Source organism: Lithobates pipiens, unplaced genomic scaffold (genome assembly GCF_037356315.1).
Source record: "Lithobates pipiens isolate NorthernLeopardFrog02 unplaced genomic scaffold, aLitPip1_a1.2 Scaffold_19, whole genome shotgun sequence".
In the NCBI taxonomy this organism is placed as follows: domain Eukaryota; kingdom Metazoa; phylum Chordata; class Amphibia; order Anura; family Ranidae; genus Lithobates; species Lithobates pipiens.
The window spans coordinates 577277872-577295690 of NW_027507764.1; the positions used below are offsets into that span (position 1 = coordinate 577277872).

General features: G+C 44.1%; 1 protein-coding gene across 21 annotated transcripts in view; it reads right to left on the minus strand.

Moving 5' to 3' along the window:
• The window catches only part of PTK2 (protein tyrosine kinase 2), a 549666-nt gene that overhangs the window by 324968 nt on the left and 206879 nt on the right, over positions 1-17819 (minus strand). For all 21 annotated transcript variants that reach the window (XM_077493396.1, XM_077493389.1, XM_077493392.1 and 18 more), the window contains 2 exons: positions 11178-11404; positions 1944-2110 (listed from right to left, as the gene is read on the minus strand). In XM_077493396.1, the coding sequence (XP_077349522.1) occupies positions 1944-2110; positions 11178-11372 (362 nt within the window). In that variant the 5' untranslated portion in view covers positions 11373-11404. The remainder of the gene's footprint in view (positions 1-1943; positions 2111-11177; positions 11405-17819) is intronic.

Sequence of the window (17819 nt, forward strand, 5' to 3'; positions counted from 1 at the left end):
AAAAATGCATATAACAAGAGAAAAAAAAAGGCCTTCAAAAAATAGAAGGCTGAGGGGTCATTGTCAGCATTCCAAAGCTAAAAGGAAAGCAATAAGAAGTGTAAGAGCGCAATCAGGGCTGCTAAAAGAGAATGGTCGGGTGTGGTAAGTGGGGTACCCCAAGAATCTGTCCTGGGACCAATTTGGTTTAAATTATCCCTAAATGATATAGAGGATGGGATAAATAGCTCAATCTTAGTGTTTGTCGATGATACAAAGCACAGCATAATAAAAAATAATGGGTTGGACAACTATATGACAAATGAGGTTTAATATTGAAAAATGTAAAGTAATGCATTTGGAGGCTAAAATGCAAACACAAGTTACTCACTAGGTGGGGAACCTCTGGGGGAATTTAGGATGGAAAAGGACCTGGGGGGTCCTAGTAGATGATAGGCTCAGCAATGCCAAGCTGCAGCAAGCAAAGCCAACAGAACATTGGCATGCATTAATAAGGGTATTCACTGCAGAGATAAAACCATAATACTCCCACTCCACAAGACTCTGGTCCGACCGCATCTGGAGTATGCCGTCCAGTTCTGGGCACCAGTCCTCAAGAAGGATGTGCTGGAACTGGAAAAAGTTCAGAGAAGGGCAACAAAACGAACAAAAGGGACTGGAGGATCTCAGGTATGACGAAATACAACCACCATTAAACGTTGCCCTTTAAGAGGCAGCCAGCGGGCGCCAAGCTCCATGAGTCGGGTCTCGGGTCCCACAGACTCGATCGCCGCTGGGATAACCGCGATAGTCTCACAGGGAGGAAGAACGGGGACATGCTAAACAAGCATCCCCCCGTTCTGCCTAGTGACAGTGTCACTGATCTCTGCTCCCTGTCAAAGGAGCAGAGATCAGTGACGTGTCACACACAGCTACAACCCCTACAGTTAGAAACACTCCCCTAGGACACACTTAACCCCTACACTGCCACCTAGTGGTTAACCCCTTCACTGCCAGTGCCATTTACACAGGAATCAGTGCATTTGTATAGCACTGATTGCTGTATAAATGACAATGGTCCCAAAAATGTATCAAAAACGTCCAATGTGTCCGCCATAATGTCAGTCACGAAAAAAATCGCTAATCACCGCCATTTAAAAAAAAAAAAATTAATAAAAATGCCATAAAACAATCCCCTGTTTTGTAAACGCTTTAACTTTTGCGCAAACCAATCAATAATTGCTTATTGCGATTTTTTATTTTTACCAAAAATATGTAGAATACGTATCGGCCTAAACTGAGGGGAAAAAAAGTTTTTTTTATATATTTTTGGGGGATATTTATTATAACAAAAAGTAAAAAATAATGCCGTCTTTTTTAAAATTGTCCCTCTCTTTTTTGTTTATAGCGCAAAAAATAAAAACCGCAGGGGTGATCAAATACCACCAAAAGAAAGCTCTATTTGTGGGGGGAAAAAAAAGGACGTTGATTTTGTTTGGGACTGCGCAATTGTCAGTTAAAGCGACGCAGTGCCAAATCGCAAAAAAGTGCTCCGGTCAGGAAGGGGGTAAATTCTTCCGGGACTGAAGTGGTTCAAAAGACACACGGCTATTCATTGAACCTGAAGAAGCAGTTTAACCTTGAACCACATAGAGGATTCTTTACTGTCAGAGCGGTAAGGATGTGGAATTCCCTTCCACAAGCAGTGGTATCAGGGGGGGAGCGTCAATAGTTTAAAATTGTATTTTATTTTTTAATTAGATGGGCATCTTAACGATTGCAACATACAGGGTTATGGGATTTACTATTGACACACAGAACTAGATGGGCTGCTTTATTCAACTTTACCAAATACGTATTTATCTATTCTGGTCCAGGGTTTATAATATTTTAAGCAATTTTACATTATATGTTATTAAAGGTTTTTGCAGCGCAATCAGGGGGTAGAGGACCATTTAACTTACTTCCACTCATCAGGCGGATGAGCCTGCTCGTAATTTTCTCTCACATGAGACACGCCCATATCCGGGTGCAGCCAATGGACCTCCTCGGAGCGCAGGTGACTCAACCGTATTCCGTACGAGGCCACGCACTTCACTTTGTGACTGTCCACTATTTTCTGGATTATACCCTGGAAAGAGAGAAAAAAAAGACTGCCTCTTTAATTTTGCATTGCTATAAAACAATAGTGCCACCTCCCACTAAATTTACAGCCGGGCCCAGTTTTTCAACAAGAAGCAACAATCCTCCCTCTGCCATTCCGCTGGGGCCGACAGGTCAACTGCTCCATTTCCTCATTGGGAATGTAACAGAGATCCATCGACAGACTGATAAATCAATAGACAGATTGAGAGATCCATAAATAGATTAATAGATAGAACATAAGAATGTAACATAATGTAGTGTTCAAAAAAAAAAAAGAAGGATATAAATATTATTTAACTTGAAGTATATACAGTATATTAAAGCATGCATATCTGACCCCAATAGCACAAAAATAGTATTATTATTATTCACGATTTATATGGCACCAACAGTTTACACGGCGCTTTACAATGTAGAGTGGGGGGGGGGGGACAGCACAATTACAGTACAGTTCAATACAGAAGGGACAGGAGGGCCTGGCTCGTAGAGTTTACATTCTAAAGGGAGGGGGAGGTGGTACAACAGGTAATAGCTGCAGAGAATGATTTGATGGGGGTGGCTCTGGGACAGTTGTTGTTAGGTGGGTGTGGGATAGGCTTCCCTGAATAAATGAGTTCTCATGGATCTCCTAAAGGTGGACAGGGTAAACGACTGATTGGTCATACTGGGGCAGGGAGTTCCAGAGGATGGGAGAGGCTCTGGAGAAGTCCTGGAGGTGAGAATAAGAGGAGGTAACAAAGGAGCTAGAGAGCAGGAGGTCCTGGGAGGAGCGGAGGGGACGATTTGGGCGATATCTGCAGATGAGGTTGGTGATGTAGATTGAGACGATGTTGTGGGTGGCTGTGTATGTTATGGTTAGCATTTAGAATTTTACACGGTGGGGAGGGGAAGCCAGAGAAGGGATTGGCAGAGAGGAGCAGCAGTCACGGATCAATTATTGAGGTGTATTAGTCTAGCAGAAGAATTCATAATAGACTGAAGGGGGGGTAGTATATTGCCATTTACCCGTCAACATTTGTGGTGGCTGCATTTTTTTTTCTTCTTCTTCTTCATTTTTTCCCCAGCTTTTCCCTGCCAGTGACACTTTCCTGTCATGGGGTGAAAATGCCAATTCACTAATCTTTGGGGTAGCAGTGTTGTCACCTCAGGGCAGAAAGCTTGTTATAACTACGGAGCACCATCGCCATTACAACTGGAGGGAGGCATTCAGTAGTCCTAATACATTTTCTTATACATTCCTGGGTTTCTGGCAGGATTAAAAAGGTATTTCTTGCTCTTAATGAACAGGCATACAAACAAAATACTTTGTTTTGTATTGTATTGTATACTTCAGATCAAAAAGAAACAAAGTAGAGAAGTACATTGTTAAAAAGCCAAGCTCACCTTTAGGAACATATTCTTAAGGTTTACAGGCACAGAAACGCCTGCTAATATTGGGGTGTGGAAGGGTTATAACCTTTTGTCAGGCTTCATAGAAGATATTCCCCTCCTCTGATGTGCCCAATGACAATAGTGTGTACCCTCCTAAGAGGGCACGCTCGTTCCTGGCATCACTGAAAGCCTGCTGATGGCTGAGGACATCGGCATGTTGTGTAACAAAAACCCACCCGCCAGCATGTCCACAAAGTGCAATGCACTGGGGCCCATCCGAGGTGTGATGTGCATGCACTGGGGCCCATCCGAGGTGTGATGTGCATGCACTGGGGCCCATCCGAGGTGTGATGTGCATGCACTGGGGCCCATCCGAGGTGTGATGTGCATGCACTGGGGCCCATCCGAGGTGTGATATGCATGCACTGGGGCCCATCCGAGGTGTGATGTGCATGCACTGGGGCCCATCCGAGGTGTGAAGCGCATGCACTGAAGCCTGAGGTGTGATGTGCATGCTTGGGACTGAATATGTTTTGTGTATGCGCCAGTTAATCAAAATATACGCACTTATAAATGTACTGTAATTGGCCCAATAATCTCATAAATTATTTTATATTATTTGAATTTGCTAATAACAGTATAACTACGAGTGCAAAAATTGTAAAACTTCTTAAGACTACAACCTGCGATTGTACACCATCGGCACCCTGTTGTCCAATGTTAGTAAAAACGACCCAGAAATCTGCACGCTGGGATCAGCAAACATGCTTTAAATCAGCCTGTCATCCAGGAGGTTGCCGGGGGTTCCCTGAGCGACGAGGAATCTCAGCTTCTTAGAGAAGTTCCTATTGACACCAATATTCTTTATAGCTGCCTGTAAAGGGGTCATTCTTCCCAATGACCACAAATGTGAGAAACATTCTTCCCTACGACCATCACACTCATGTACAGGAAGTTGTAGATATAGTAATTATAAGCAGGGGTTCCCGGAGACCGGAAAGTTATTTCCAGGGTTCCTCCATGTAAAAAAAAAAAAAGGGTTGTGAATTAATGGTCTAAAAACAAGAGGCATGCTACTTACTTAAATCTTAGTGATGTCTTGTGTATCCTATCATTCACCCTTTCCTTTCCCCTCTTCCATTCACAAAACACCTTGTATTTGGTTTACAGTATGCTGGTCATTCTGTAAATGGACGAGGGGGGGGGTCAGGTTATACAGAATCCTTCCCTGTATGAGAGCCCAAACCCCTCCCCCCAATTGGGAGCACTGGAAGATCAGCGCTGTGTGATCTATCCAGTATCAGTGGACTGATTTGTACAGTAAACAGCAGCGATCTGGGGATAGGATAGTCATCATTAGAGGTAACGTATTTGATGTGTGGCATTTACAATAAACCTAAAAAATAGAAAAATTCCTGAAGTTCTGCCTAATTGATGCCGAACCTCTATTCTAGCAAATGACTTGTACAGCAGTGATCGTGTATCTCATGACTAAGAAATAATTGTGTTACTACTGACAACCAATCAGCTCTCACCTTCCACTTCCTAATCAGCAACATAAGCGAAAGGATGAAGAAAAGTTGCTTTTCCTTACGACCCAATAATATTAAAGCCTCGGGCTCCTCTGACAAGAGCAGATCTGTGAACTGACTGGCCGCCTTTGTTCAATTATTAATGGGTCACGGTCTACACATGTGTGGGGCAACAAAAACTCCATTGTATCCAGTTTTGCATGAATTAATATTTTGCATAAAACATTATATTACCTACACAGCAGGACAAACTAGAAGAGCATAGAGCAGACTCTCTCAACCTTTTAAACACAGAGGAACCCTTTTAAGGTTTAGGGAGCCCCTGACAAGAATTTCTATATTACTATATCTTACTATACTCCTTACATTGGTGATCAGTGGGAAGAATGTTCCTTACATTGGTGATCAGTGAGAAGAATGTTCCTTACATTGGTGATCAGTTGGAAGAATGCTCCTTACATTGGTGATCAGTGGGAAGAATGCTCCTTACATTGGTGATCAGTGAGAAGAATGTTCCTTACATTGGTGATCAGTTGGAAGAATGCTCCTTACATTGGTGATCAGTGGGAAGAATGCTCCTTACATTGGTGATCAGTGGGAAGAATGTTCCTTACATTGGTGATCAGTGAGAAGAATGTTCCTTACATTGGTGATCAGTTGGAAGAATGCTCCTTACATTGGTGATCAGTGGGAAGAATGCTCCTTACATTGGTGATCAGTGGGAAGAATGCTCCTTACATTGGTGATCAGTGGGAAGAATGCTCCTTACATTGGTGATCAGTGAGAAGAATGTTCCTTACATTGGTGATCAGTGGGAAGAATGTTCCTTACATTGGTGATCAGTGGGAAGAATGTTCCTTACATTGGTGATCAGTGAGAAGAATGTCCCTTACATTGGTGTTCAGTGGGAAGAATGCTCCTTACATTGGTGATCAGTGAGAAGAATGTTCCTTACAATGGTGATCAGTGGGAAGAATGCTCCTTACATTGGTGATCAGTGGGAAGAATGTCCCTTACATTGGTGTTCAGTGGGAAGAATGCTCCTTACATTGGTGATCAGTGAGAAGAATGTTCCTTACAATGGTGATCAGTGGGAAGAATGTTCCTTACATTGGTGATCAGTGGGAAGAATGTTCCTTACATTGGTGATCAGTGAGAAGAATGTTCCTTACATTGGGGGGTCAGTGGGAATTAAACCTAAATGATTCACATAAATGTATTTCAATTGATTTTAAGTGGTTTTCAGGGACATCAGAATTAGTACAGCAGCTACCAAAAACAAAATATGTCTGCTGGATGGGTTGACCCAAAGAAAATAAATGGTATCTGCACCATAAAACATGTGCATTACAAAATATCCAACGGTGCGCTGCACCTCAGACAGAATACTGTACAGTGCGGTAAAATCAGACAGGAATTCAGCTCAACAAGTAGAAGATGATGACAGGGCAGACATCCAGCACATCGTACTAATTGTATCAAACGCCAAGGACACTGCTGAAAATAAACCCAGACAACAGTCTGAAAAGTGCCAGATTTCACCTTCCTAGCTCTGAAGTATAATGGAGTAGGTTAGAACATCTGTCAGGTTATAATTATTATGGTCTGCGACTTCCTGTCCCGGTGACAACTGTTCACCTCATTTCTTGTCCTGCAGCTACAGGCTGCCAGAGAGACAGGAAATGAGCAAAAAATATATAAATAAAATAAAAAGAAAAAAGGACAAATTTTATTTTCTTCTAACCAAAAAGGAAACAAAAACATGCGTTAGGAGTTTGGGCACTAAAACCGAAGTTTTGTTAAAAAAAATAAAGAATAGGCATAAGTGACATTACTTACCATCTGTGAGATGTGTCTTCCTTTCGCCTCCAATACTACCAACACCCAACCCCCCCACCCCGCCTTCATAATCTTCGGCAGGGAGATAACGGCCCCGGGCTGTCATCAAGAGTGCCCAACTATGTGCCCCCTTTCCACCCACCTCCTCCATTCATAGAAACCGTTCTACAACTTCTATGAATGAAACAGGATCTTTGAATGAAGGGGGTGGGACCTTTCAATCCTCTGCCCCTCCTCCATTCATATATAACTTGCACTATCAGCATCTATGAATGGAGGAGCTGGGCAGACATTTTAGAAGATAATGTCCCTAGTGTTCTCTTTTTTTTTTTTCTGGTATAGCGGTGGCAAAGTGGCAGTGCTGCAGGTCCGGTACCTAGTACGTTATCGGACACTTGCGGGTCTGGGGCACATGCGGAGATGATCAAATACCACCAAAAGAAAGCTCTATTTGGGGGGGGGGGGGGGGGTTGGGGACAAAAATTAGATTTGGGTAGTGTCATCCAACTGCGCAATCACCAATAAAAGTAACGTAGTGCCGTATCACAAAAAATTGCATTCCATAACATTCGATGGTGGAAGCGATTTCAAACGTCACCTTTTTTTTTTATGCAAAAAAATTAATTACATTGAATTTTTTTTTTTATTGCATTTAAGTGTAAATGTGAGATCTGCAGGTCTTTTTGAACCCAGATCTCACATTTAAAGGGCCCTTAAATGGGTTCAAACCCCACATGTGAGGTAACGCTGCCATCGTTCGTGGAGCAAGAGCAATAATTCTAGCAAAAGACCTCCTCTAACTCAAAACTGGTAACCTGTAGAAATTTTTAAACGTCACCTATAGAGATTTTTTTTAAGGGTCAAAGTTTGTCGCCATTCCACGAGCCGGAGTGCAATTTTGAAATATGACATGTTGGGTATCAATTTACTTGATGTAACATTATCTTTCACAATAAAAAAAATAAAAAATTGGGCTAATGTTACTGTTGTCTTATTTTTAAGTAAAAAAAAGAAAAATACATATATCTCTCTCTCTCTCTATATATATATATATATATATATATATATATACATACATACACACACACACCTCTATCGCTCTCTATATATATATATATATATATATATATATATATATATATATATATGTGTATTCACATATATCACACGTTTGGGGGTTCTAAGTAATTTTTTTACCAAAAAAAGAACCTCATTTTAACAACAAGCGTTAAAAAGAGGCTCGGTTCTTAAAGTGAAGTCTTGAAGCTTATTAACACTTTTGCAGTCAAATCTGTAAAATACCCCACTATGGGTCTTTTATGTGTTCCCATCTACACAGCATGCTCCTTTTTTTTTTTTTTTATATATATTTTTTTTTTATTTTATTTTTTTATTTCTTACATTTGCAAGTTTTTTTTTTGTTAACAATGTCCTCATTAACATACAATGCAAGAAACCAAGCTCGTAAACCTTTAAATCTTTTTATGGACAGTTACATCTGATAATGCAGATCTGGCTACAAAGGACAGGTTTAGTTATGAGAAAGCTGCCCAGCACCCTGATAAAGAGCCATGTAGCATTTTTCTTTTCCTTGCTGGAGGATACAGAATAGAGCAGGGGTAGGCAACCTCAGCACTCTATCTGTGGTGAAACTACAAATCCCATCATGCCTCTGCCCCTAGGAGCCTGCGATTGTCAGGGTCTTGCAAGGTCTCATGGGACTTGTAGTTTCAAAACAGCTGGAGGGCCGAGGTTTCCTACCCCTGGAATAGAGCATCTAAAAAAACAAAAACAAAAAAAAAAGGTAAGCAAACATTTTTATTTTTAAAGCGGTTCTCCAGTGGAAAAATGGAAGTTCCGCTAATCTGATCCCTCCCCCCCTCCGGTGCCACAATCGCCACCTTTCAGGGGGGAGGGGGGTGCAGTTACCTGGATAATCCTGGTATCTGCACCCACTTCCGGGACAGACCGCCGCAGATGCCCCAACCCCCGTTGTGTTCTGGGAAACACACAGTTCCCAGGACACAGCGGGGACCAGAAGAGACGCGCAGCGCGACTCGCGCATGCGCAGTAGGGAACCGGGCAGTGAAGCCGCAACGCTTCACTTCCTGATTCCCTGACAGAGGAGGGGCAGCAGAGAGACGAGCGATCGCTCGTCATCTGCAGCAGACATCGCTGGACCCTGGGACAGGTAAAGCCCCATACACACGGTCGGACTTTGTACAAACTTTTCCGTGGACTTTTGTACAAAGGGCGTGGTCCACAAGTTTGTATTGCATACACACGGTCGGACTTTTTGACAACAAACACGAACGTAATGACGTCACAACGTACTGACGCCGCTTCAAAAGAGGACGTTCAATGACTCCAGCGCCACCTTTGGTCAACTTCTGTATTGTAGTCTGATCTTTTGCACTGGTTCTGAGCATGCGTGTTTGTACCTTGTACAAAAGTCCGATGCTTTTGCATACACACGGTCGGACTTTGCTCCATCGGACTTTTGTTGCCAGAAAGTTTCGCACAGCCAACAAAAGTCCGATGAAAACAGAAAAAGTTTGTCCGATGGAGCGTACACACAGTCGGATGTTGCTCCAAAACAGCTAATTTGCATGTTTGTTGTCAAAAAGTCCGACCGTGTGTATGGGCCTTTAGTGTCAATTTATTAAAAGTCAGCAGCTGCAATATTAGTAGCTGCTGGCTTTTGATATTTTATTTTTTTCGGTGCAGAACCGCTTTAAGCTTTGCTATGTAAATAGGGACATGTAACAAATTCAAAAATTGGTGTTATCCCAGCTTGGCTGCAAAAGTGGAAATATACTTTTAACGGCTTGCTGACCAGCCGCCGTCATTATACTGTGGCAGGTCGGCACGATCCCACGATCTGTCGTAGCTATACGTCGGCTCTTGTAAGCGGCTCCTGTGCCGATGCTCATGGCCGCCGGTCACGGTGACCGCCGGCCACGAGCACGAGAGGCAGAACAGGGACATGTGTGTGTTTAAACACACAAATCCCTGTTCTGTTCTGTGAGGAGAGACAGATCGTGAGTTCCTAACAGCTAGGAATCACAATCTGTCATTTCCTCTAGGTCAGTCCCCCTCCCCCCTAGAGTTAGAAACAAACAAAGGAAACACAGTTAACCCCTTGATCACCCCCTAGTGTTAGCCCCTTCCCTACCAGTGACATTTTCACAGTAATCAGTGCATTTTTATAGCACTGATCGCTGTATTAATATCAATGGTCCCAAAAATGTGTCAAAAAAGTGTCCGATGTGTCCGCCATGTCGTAGTCCCGATAATAATCGCAGACTGCCGCCATTACTATTAAAATAAATAATAAAAATGCTATAAATCTATCCCCTATTTTGTAGACGCTATAACTTTTGCGCGAACCAATCAATATACGCTTATTGTGATTTTTTTTTTACCAAAAATAGGTAGAAGAATATATAAATCAGCCTAAACTGAAAAAGGCGGGGGGGTAATTTATTATAGCAAAAAGTACAAAATATTGCGTTTTTTTTTTCTCAAAATCGTCGCCCTTTTTCGTTTATAGCGCAAAAAATGATCAAATACCAACAAAAGAAATCTCTATTTGTGGGGGAAAAAGGACGTCAATTTTGTTTGGGTGCAACGTCACACGACCACCCAATTGTCAAAATGACGCAGTGCTGAATTGCAAAAAATGGCCTGGTCATTTAGACGCCAAATCTTTCAGGGCTGAAGTGGTTAAAAGTAGAACTATAGACACATTTTTTATTTTTTATTTATTTTGTATAAAGTAAGGAACGGTTATAACCCCTGTCAAATTTTTTTTGCCATCTGTGTCCCATTGCAGAGGTTTTACCTTCACTTCCTGTCCCATAGCTAAACAGGAAGCGAGAGGAAATCTCTGCAAATTAAGGGAATTCCTTGGGGAGCCCCCAGGTCACCAGAACTAGTATCCCCAATGGAAGATTTCCCCTCTTACTTTTCTGGGGACAACCCAAAATTTGTGAATTTCCTTTACTTTCACTTTCAATGATAATGGTAAACAGAACAAGTAGAGAGGGGGAATCTCCCTAATGGGGACACAGACAGCAACATGAACGGGTCAGGTGTTCAAATTCAGAAAATTAAAAAAATAAAAGTTTTGCCTTTAGTTATACTTTAAGTAATTTGCCAAGTATAACCAAAACCTGATCAACCTATACAAATATCGTTACTAGATTTTGCTTGGAGATGAAACCATGTAGAAAGATTTACAGATTTATAGCTATAAAAAGATTTGTGTTTAGACTTGAGTTCTGTAGATCCAGAAGAGGCCACACTCACCCTGACGTCTGTGGCGTCCCCGTGCCGGATATTGCTGGCCCATGTCGCTGGCTCACTGTTTGTTTCAAAGTAATGGAAGACTTTCAGCACTCGCTCGATGGCACCCGGTGAGCGCTCCATGCCGGTGCTCAGGCGGGACTTGGCGTTTGAGCTGGGTGCATGATTCAGGTTGGGATCCAGGTAAGCCGCAGCCATAGTCTTGTTCGATGCTAGGTGTCTATCATATTCTGCAAGGGAAGACAAAAAAAACGATTGTTAGGGGAACCAATGAACGATCACTATAAAACAAACTGACACAAGCAAAGCAAAGAATTAGCCAACACTTTGAAGTAACGTGGCAGGTCTCATTTCTGTGAATAGTGTACAGTTTGGTTCTGTGAATATATTTTTTTGATGCGATTTTCTGTATTCCTTCCACAAAGTATCAATCGGTCTGTGTCCCTGAACTTATCTCCACCCCATTCCTCATATCATTGCCCTGGTCCGCTCACATGCAACCTGGTCATTACGTCTGCAATGTCCCCTAGGCCCTCTCTTGAGATCATCATCCCAACCAGCCTTAATTTCTGTCTCTTCTAAATCTAACTTGGTCCTAATACACACGGAGCCTAAAGGATGTTGGTTAAACATTTTGGAAAGTTGTTCTTGAAGGAATACTAATCTCTGAACATGAGAATCAATGTCATTTTCAGAATACACCAAACTGACCTCGAACAAAGATGATAACGTACAGCTGAGACACGATCGTCTGCGTTCCGAACAGTGACGGCCGCCCCCTTAATCCATGCGCCCAGCCCCTAATCTATATGCAGAGCGCCGGACGCATGCAAGGACTTCAATGGGTTTTTCTTGAAGCACATGATTAGATCCTGAGGCTCGAATTGGTTTAAAAAAAAAAAAAAAGGAGGGCTCAGGGTTCAGTGCTCTGCACCATGAGCCCACCCAGTTGTGTGACATTAGCAAATACCCTCTAATGTCTTCCTGCGTCTACTCCCGGCCAATCAGAGAGCAGGTCCTGAAACCCTGATTGGCCAGGGAGTCTTAGAACTCACGGCCAAATCGGGTCTCAGGACCAACTTCCTCTTTGAGCGCGAGCACCGACGGCCCCCCTCGGCGAGCACAAGCACCGACGGCCCCCCTCGGCGAGCACAAGCACCGACGGCCCCCCTCGGCGAGCACAACCCCTTCGGCGAGCACAACCCCCTCGGCGAGCACAAGCACCGTCTGCCCCCCTCGGCGAGCACAAGCACCGTCTGCCCCCCTCGGCAAGCACAAGCACCGTCTGCCCCCCTCGGCGAGCACAAGCACCGTCTGCCCCCCTCGGCGAGCACAAGCACCGTCTGCCCCCCTCGGCGAGCACAAGCACCGTCTGCCCCCCTCGGCGAGCACAAGCACCGTCTGCCCCCCTCGGCGAGCACAAGCACCGTCTGCCCCCCTCGGCGAGCACAAGCACCGTCTGCCCCCCTCGGCGAGCACAAGCACCGTCTGCCCCCCTCGGCGAGCACAAGCACCGTCTGCCCCCCTCGGCGAGCACAAGCACCGTCTGCCCCCCTCGGCGAGCACAAGCACCGTCTGCCCCCCTCGGCGAGCACAAGCACCGTCTGCCCCCCTCGGCGAGCACAAGCACCGTCTGCCCCCCTCGGCGAGCACAAGCACCGTCTGCCCCCCTCGGCGTGCACAAGCACCGTCTGCCCCCCTCGGCGTGCACAAGCACCGTCTGCCCCCCTCGGCGTGCACAAGCACCGTCTGCCCCCCCTCGGCGAGCACAAGCACCGTCTTCCCCCCTCGGCGAGCACAAGCACCGTCTTCCCCCCTCGGCGAGCACAAGCACCGTCTTCCCCCCTCGGCGAGCACAAGCACCGTCTTCCCCCCTCGGCGAGCACAAGCACCGTCTTCCCCCCTCGGCGAGCACAAGCACCGTCTTCCCCCCTCGGCGAGCACAAGCACCGTCTTCCCCCCTCGGCGAGCACAAGCACCGACGGCCCCTCAACGAGCACAAGCACCAACGGGCCCTTAAATGTCCACCTTCCCGGCTCCATCCTCCAGAGCCCATAACAGCAGATTGCAGCATTAACAGCAGCTGCCGGAATGATCAGGATGAGCGGGAGCCGGTGCGGATAGCGAGCAGAAGTGCGAGTACAGTGGCCGGCCTGTTCATGGAGGGGGTGGGTTGGTTTGCCACCCACCCCAAAATACTGAATACCAGCCACCACTGGTTTTAAAGCAATTTCACCATAACAGGCATGCCACATGGTAGCAGAACTTGGTAGAATGATTCAGGTACCATTTCATAATATCATTTTGTACAGGTGTCATTTAGATACTTTTTTACTTTCAAAAGTATTTGTTAAAGATTTTAGGTATGAAACGGAAAACAATCCGACACAGAAATAGAGCGGACATGAGAGAAATAACCCCCCATAGTTAACCGGCTTGCAACCAGTAACATCTGACAGCTTAACATTATCCATACATTGACGTGGAAGAAAACAAAAGATCACTACACCCTTGAGTCTAAACTGTAGCGTATATATAGTATGTTCCACAAAAAGACACAACGGTCAGCTACAGAAATCAGGATCATAATCCGCATATACTATGTGAATGACTAAAGTACACATAAGAGAAAGGAGAGAAGAGGAAGGAACCCAGAGGACCGGGGGGATAATGTGGGAGCCATAACGACCGATATACTGAGAAACTATGACCAATAATGCTCAATGTGTACATATCGAGTCCCATGGGCTCCAAACCTTTTCATAGCATTTACTGCCATCATTGATTTTTCTAGCATTAGTAACATTAAAGAGGAACTGCAGTCTGCTCACGTAATCTGTAATAAAAACATCTTTGTCATTCTGAAGCTTCCCTCCAACCACTTAATATTTTATATATATTGCGATTCTGTACTTGCCGAATATGCTGCAGAAATCTCCCTTCTCCCCGCTAGTGGCCGAAAAGGGCACCTAAAGCTAGCGACGCTTTCCCGCCAACGCCCCCACTGCCCCAGTGCGAAAGTAGCCTAAAGTTGAGCTTTAGTCATAAATTAAAGTCCTGCTAGATGACTTCAGGCTGGCTCCTTTTCCAGGAATAGCTATGTAATATATTACAAATCTCTCACCCTGCTCTGCACATGCTCGTGGTTCTACTTTTTTTAGGCATTGCCAGATTTGTAGAGGCCAATCTGCTGACAGCCTTAAAGGGGAATTAAGCCTGCCCATCCTTTACAGTCAAAGAAGCTTCTTCTGTTTGATCTGCAATTGCCATGGTGCTGCACATGTGATCAGTTAGGACACCAGCCATTTCATTGTTTGACAGTTTGGTTAAGGACACAAGCAAATCTGACAGAAAACCCAGCATTCAATGCACGTGTTTTTTGAAAACCGTTAAATCAATGGGTTTAGTCCAGCTTTATGATTTACTTCTGTGCTCAAGGGCTCTGGACTTCAGCAAAATGACGGCCTCCAAAAAGAATTAACAGGAGCAATGCTGGAGGCAATTTACAGCACACTCATTTTGGTAGTATAATTATTAATGTGGAATGTATGTTCCTTGCTTAAGAACTTTTATTTTTTATCATGTTGTTATGGGTAAAATTCCATTTTACGGGGAACAGTTGGCAGAAACACATCTCAAACGGCTATTTTTTGCTGCTGCCCCCCCCAAACCGTAAGGGCTAGTTTACACTTGCATCCAAACATGGATTTGGACCCGCTTCGTTAAAGCTCTCTGAACGCTAGTCAAAGCTCCCCTCACTAAATAAAATGGTTAGCTTACAGTCCTGTTTACACCTTGCTTTTGCTTGGAGCGTCAAGGTGAGGCCTCAGTCGAGATGAGGCTTCGGTGGGGCGTCGAGATGAGGCTTCGGTGGGGCGTCGAGATGAGGCTTCGGTGGGGCGTCGAGATGAGGCTTCGGTGGGGCGTCGAGATGAGGCTTCGGTGGGGCGTCGAGATGAGGCTTCGGTGGGGCGTCGAGATGAGGCTTCGGTGGGGCTTCGAGATGAGGCTTCGGTGGGGCTTCGAGATGAGGCTTCGGTGGGGCTTCGAGATGAGGCTTCGGTGGGGCTTCGAGATGAGGCTTCGGTGGGGCTTCGAGATGAGGCTTCGGTGGGGCTTCGAGATGAGGCTTCGGTGGGGCTTCGAGATGAGGCTTCGGTGGGGCTTCGAGATGAGGCTTCGGTGGGGCTTCGAGATGAGGCTTCGGTGGGGCTTCGAGATGAGGATTTGGAGGTGGGGATTCTGTGGGGCTTTGAGGAGGCAAAGCCGAATCAAAAGCAAGGTGTAAACAGTGGCAGGGGCTTTGCCTGGCGTTCAGAGAACTTTAACAAAGCCTGTCCTGAAGCCTTGTTTAGAAGCAAGTGTAAAAATAGCCCTTGGTGTGTGTTGAAGCCGAAGCAAGTATAAATGAGCCCTAAATGAAGCCTAACAGCTTTCTAGTCTCTCTCCACTCCAATCAAAACTAAAAAAAACATGAAAAATATGGTTTTGCGCTTAGTTATGCTTCTACTGCATATCACAGCAGCACATGTTATTTTTCAGGCCCTTCTTCAGCTAGAGCAGAATGTTCCAGTTCATTGTCCTACTGCTGAACGAGGCGGCAGCTGGACTAAGCATATGGATGCCCTCCCTAGGTCTACAAGAAGCCATATACCAGAAACATTCTGCAAACACTAGTTACATTAGAGATCAGACAACCAGAGACAGCCAAAGCCCAGGGCAGCAAATACTTCCTCTATAGGAAAAAAAAGGTAAAAAAGCAAGAATTAATATCTAATCTGGGGTCTAAATCCTACCACCATCTGGAGGTCCTCCGCTCATTACAGCTGGCAGCACGCCTCCCACACACAGTATGGAAAAGCTAAGAGTTGCAAACAATAGAAAAATTAAATGCGCTGTAGATAAATCACATTAATTATTATAAAGTAGTAATGTTTCTAAGCATCTCTGGACACACATCAGTGACACGAGGGGGGAACAGCTGCCAAATCTGTGGACACATCACACAAAACAATGCGTTCACTTTACACCTGTCATGTATCGTGCTGCTCTGTATTTAACACTCGATTTAGGTGATGAAAAACAAAGTGAATCTGTCATGTACAAGGCAAGATTACAGTGTTGTGGAACCGATCTGGGATTTACATTTTTGGATTTATGTTGCCACTGCCGAGTTATCGGTTTTCTAAGTCTTCTATTGAAAAGTGGAACCTGTCAAAAGAGAAATTATGGGGGCTGCCACTGCTGAGGTCTCTTAATGTTGCCTTATTGTCCTGCTGATGGTTCACCTTCAGTGCATTCCCATTCACCGACCAACCGAAAAAAAAAAAAAATAAGAGAGAAAAGAACTTCTGACACGTTTTTGACACTCGCACCACGTTGTGACTCAACAGGATTGAAGCCAGATACAGATCATTTTTAGAAGTTGGCCAGAAATACATCTCTTATAAAGGGTGTGCTTTAATGGCTCCCACACCCATCTCATTACAGGTTTTCCATAACCACTTCAGCCCCGGAAGGATTTACCCCCTTCCTGACCACAGCACTTTTTGAGATTCGGCACTGCGTCGCTTTAGCTGACAATTGCGCGGTCGTACGACGTGGCTCCCAAACAAAATTTGACGTCCTTTTTTCCCACAAATAGAGCTCTCTTTTGGTGGTATTTAATCACCTCTGCAGGTTTTTTTTTTTGTGCTATAAACAAAAAAAAAAAAAAAAAAGAAGAGCGACAATTTTGAAAAAAATTTTAGTTTTTACTTTTTGCTATAATGAATATCCCCCCCAAAAATATATAAAAATAATTTTTCCCTCAGTTTAGGCCGATACGTATTCTTCTACATATTTTTTGGTTAAAAAAAAATAATAATATCGCAATAAGTGTTTATTGATTGGTTTGCGCAAAAGTTATGGCGTTTACAAAATAGGGGATAGTTTTATGGCATTTTTAGTTTTTTATTTATTTTAAATGGCGGCGATCAGCGTATTTTATCATGACTGCGGCATTATGGCGGACACATCGGACATTTTTGACACATTTTTGGGACCATTGTCGTTTATATAGCAATCAGTGCTATACAAATGCACCGATTCCTGTGTAAATGACACTGGCAGTGGAGGGGTTAATCACTAGGTGGCAGTGTAGGGGTTAAGTGTGTCCTAGTGTTTTACAGATCACTGATCTCAATCCAATTTTTAGCTTTTCGTCACATTTTGAATGACAATTGGTCATGTTACACTGTACACAACATTTTTTTTATTATTTTTTTTCTATACAGAGCTTTCTTTGACCACCGCTGGGTTTTAAATTTTTTGCTAAAAAAAAAAAAATAAAAAAAAAATGAAAGAAGGACTGAAAATTTTGAAGAAAAAAAATAAAAACACTCATAGTTTGTTATAAAATTTTGCAAACAGATAATTTTTCTCTTTCATGGATGCACTGATGAGGTCGGCACTGATGAGGCAGCACTGGTAAACACCAGTGATAGGTGACACTGATGAGGAGGCACAGATTGGCAGCACTGATGGGCACTGTTAATCAGTGCCTTGAATATCAGTAAGGTTGCACAGATATTAGTATCGGTGCCGATACCGAGTATTTGCACAAGTTTCGGTACTCGTGCAAATGCATCGATACATGAAACCGAT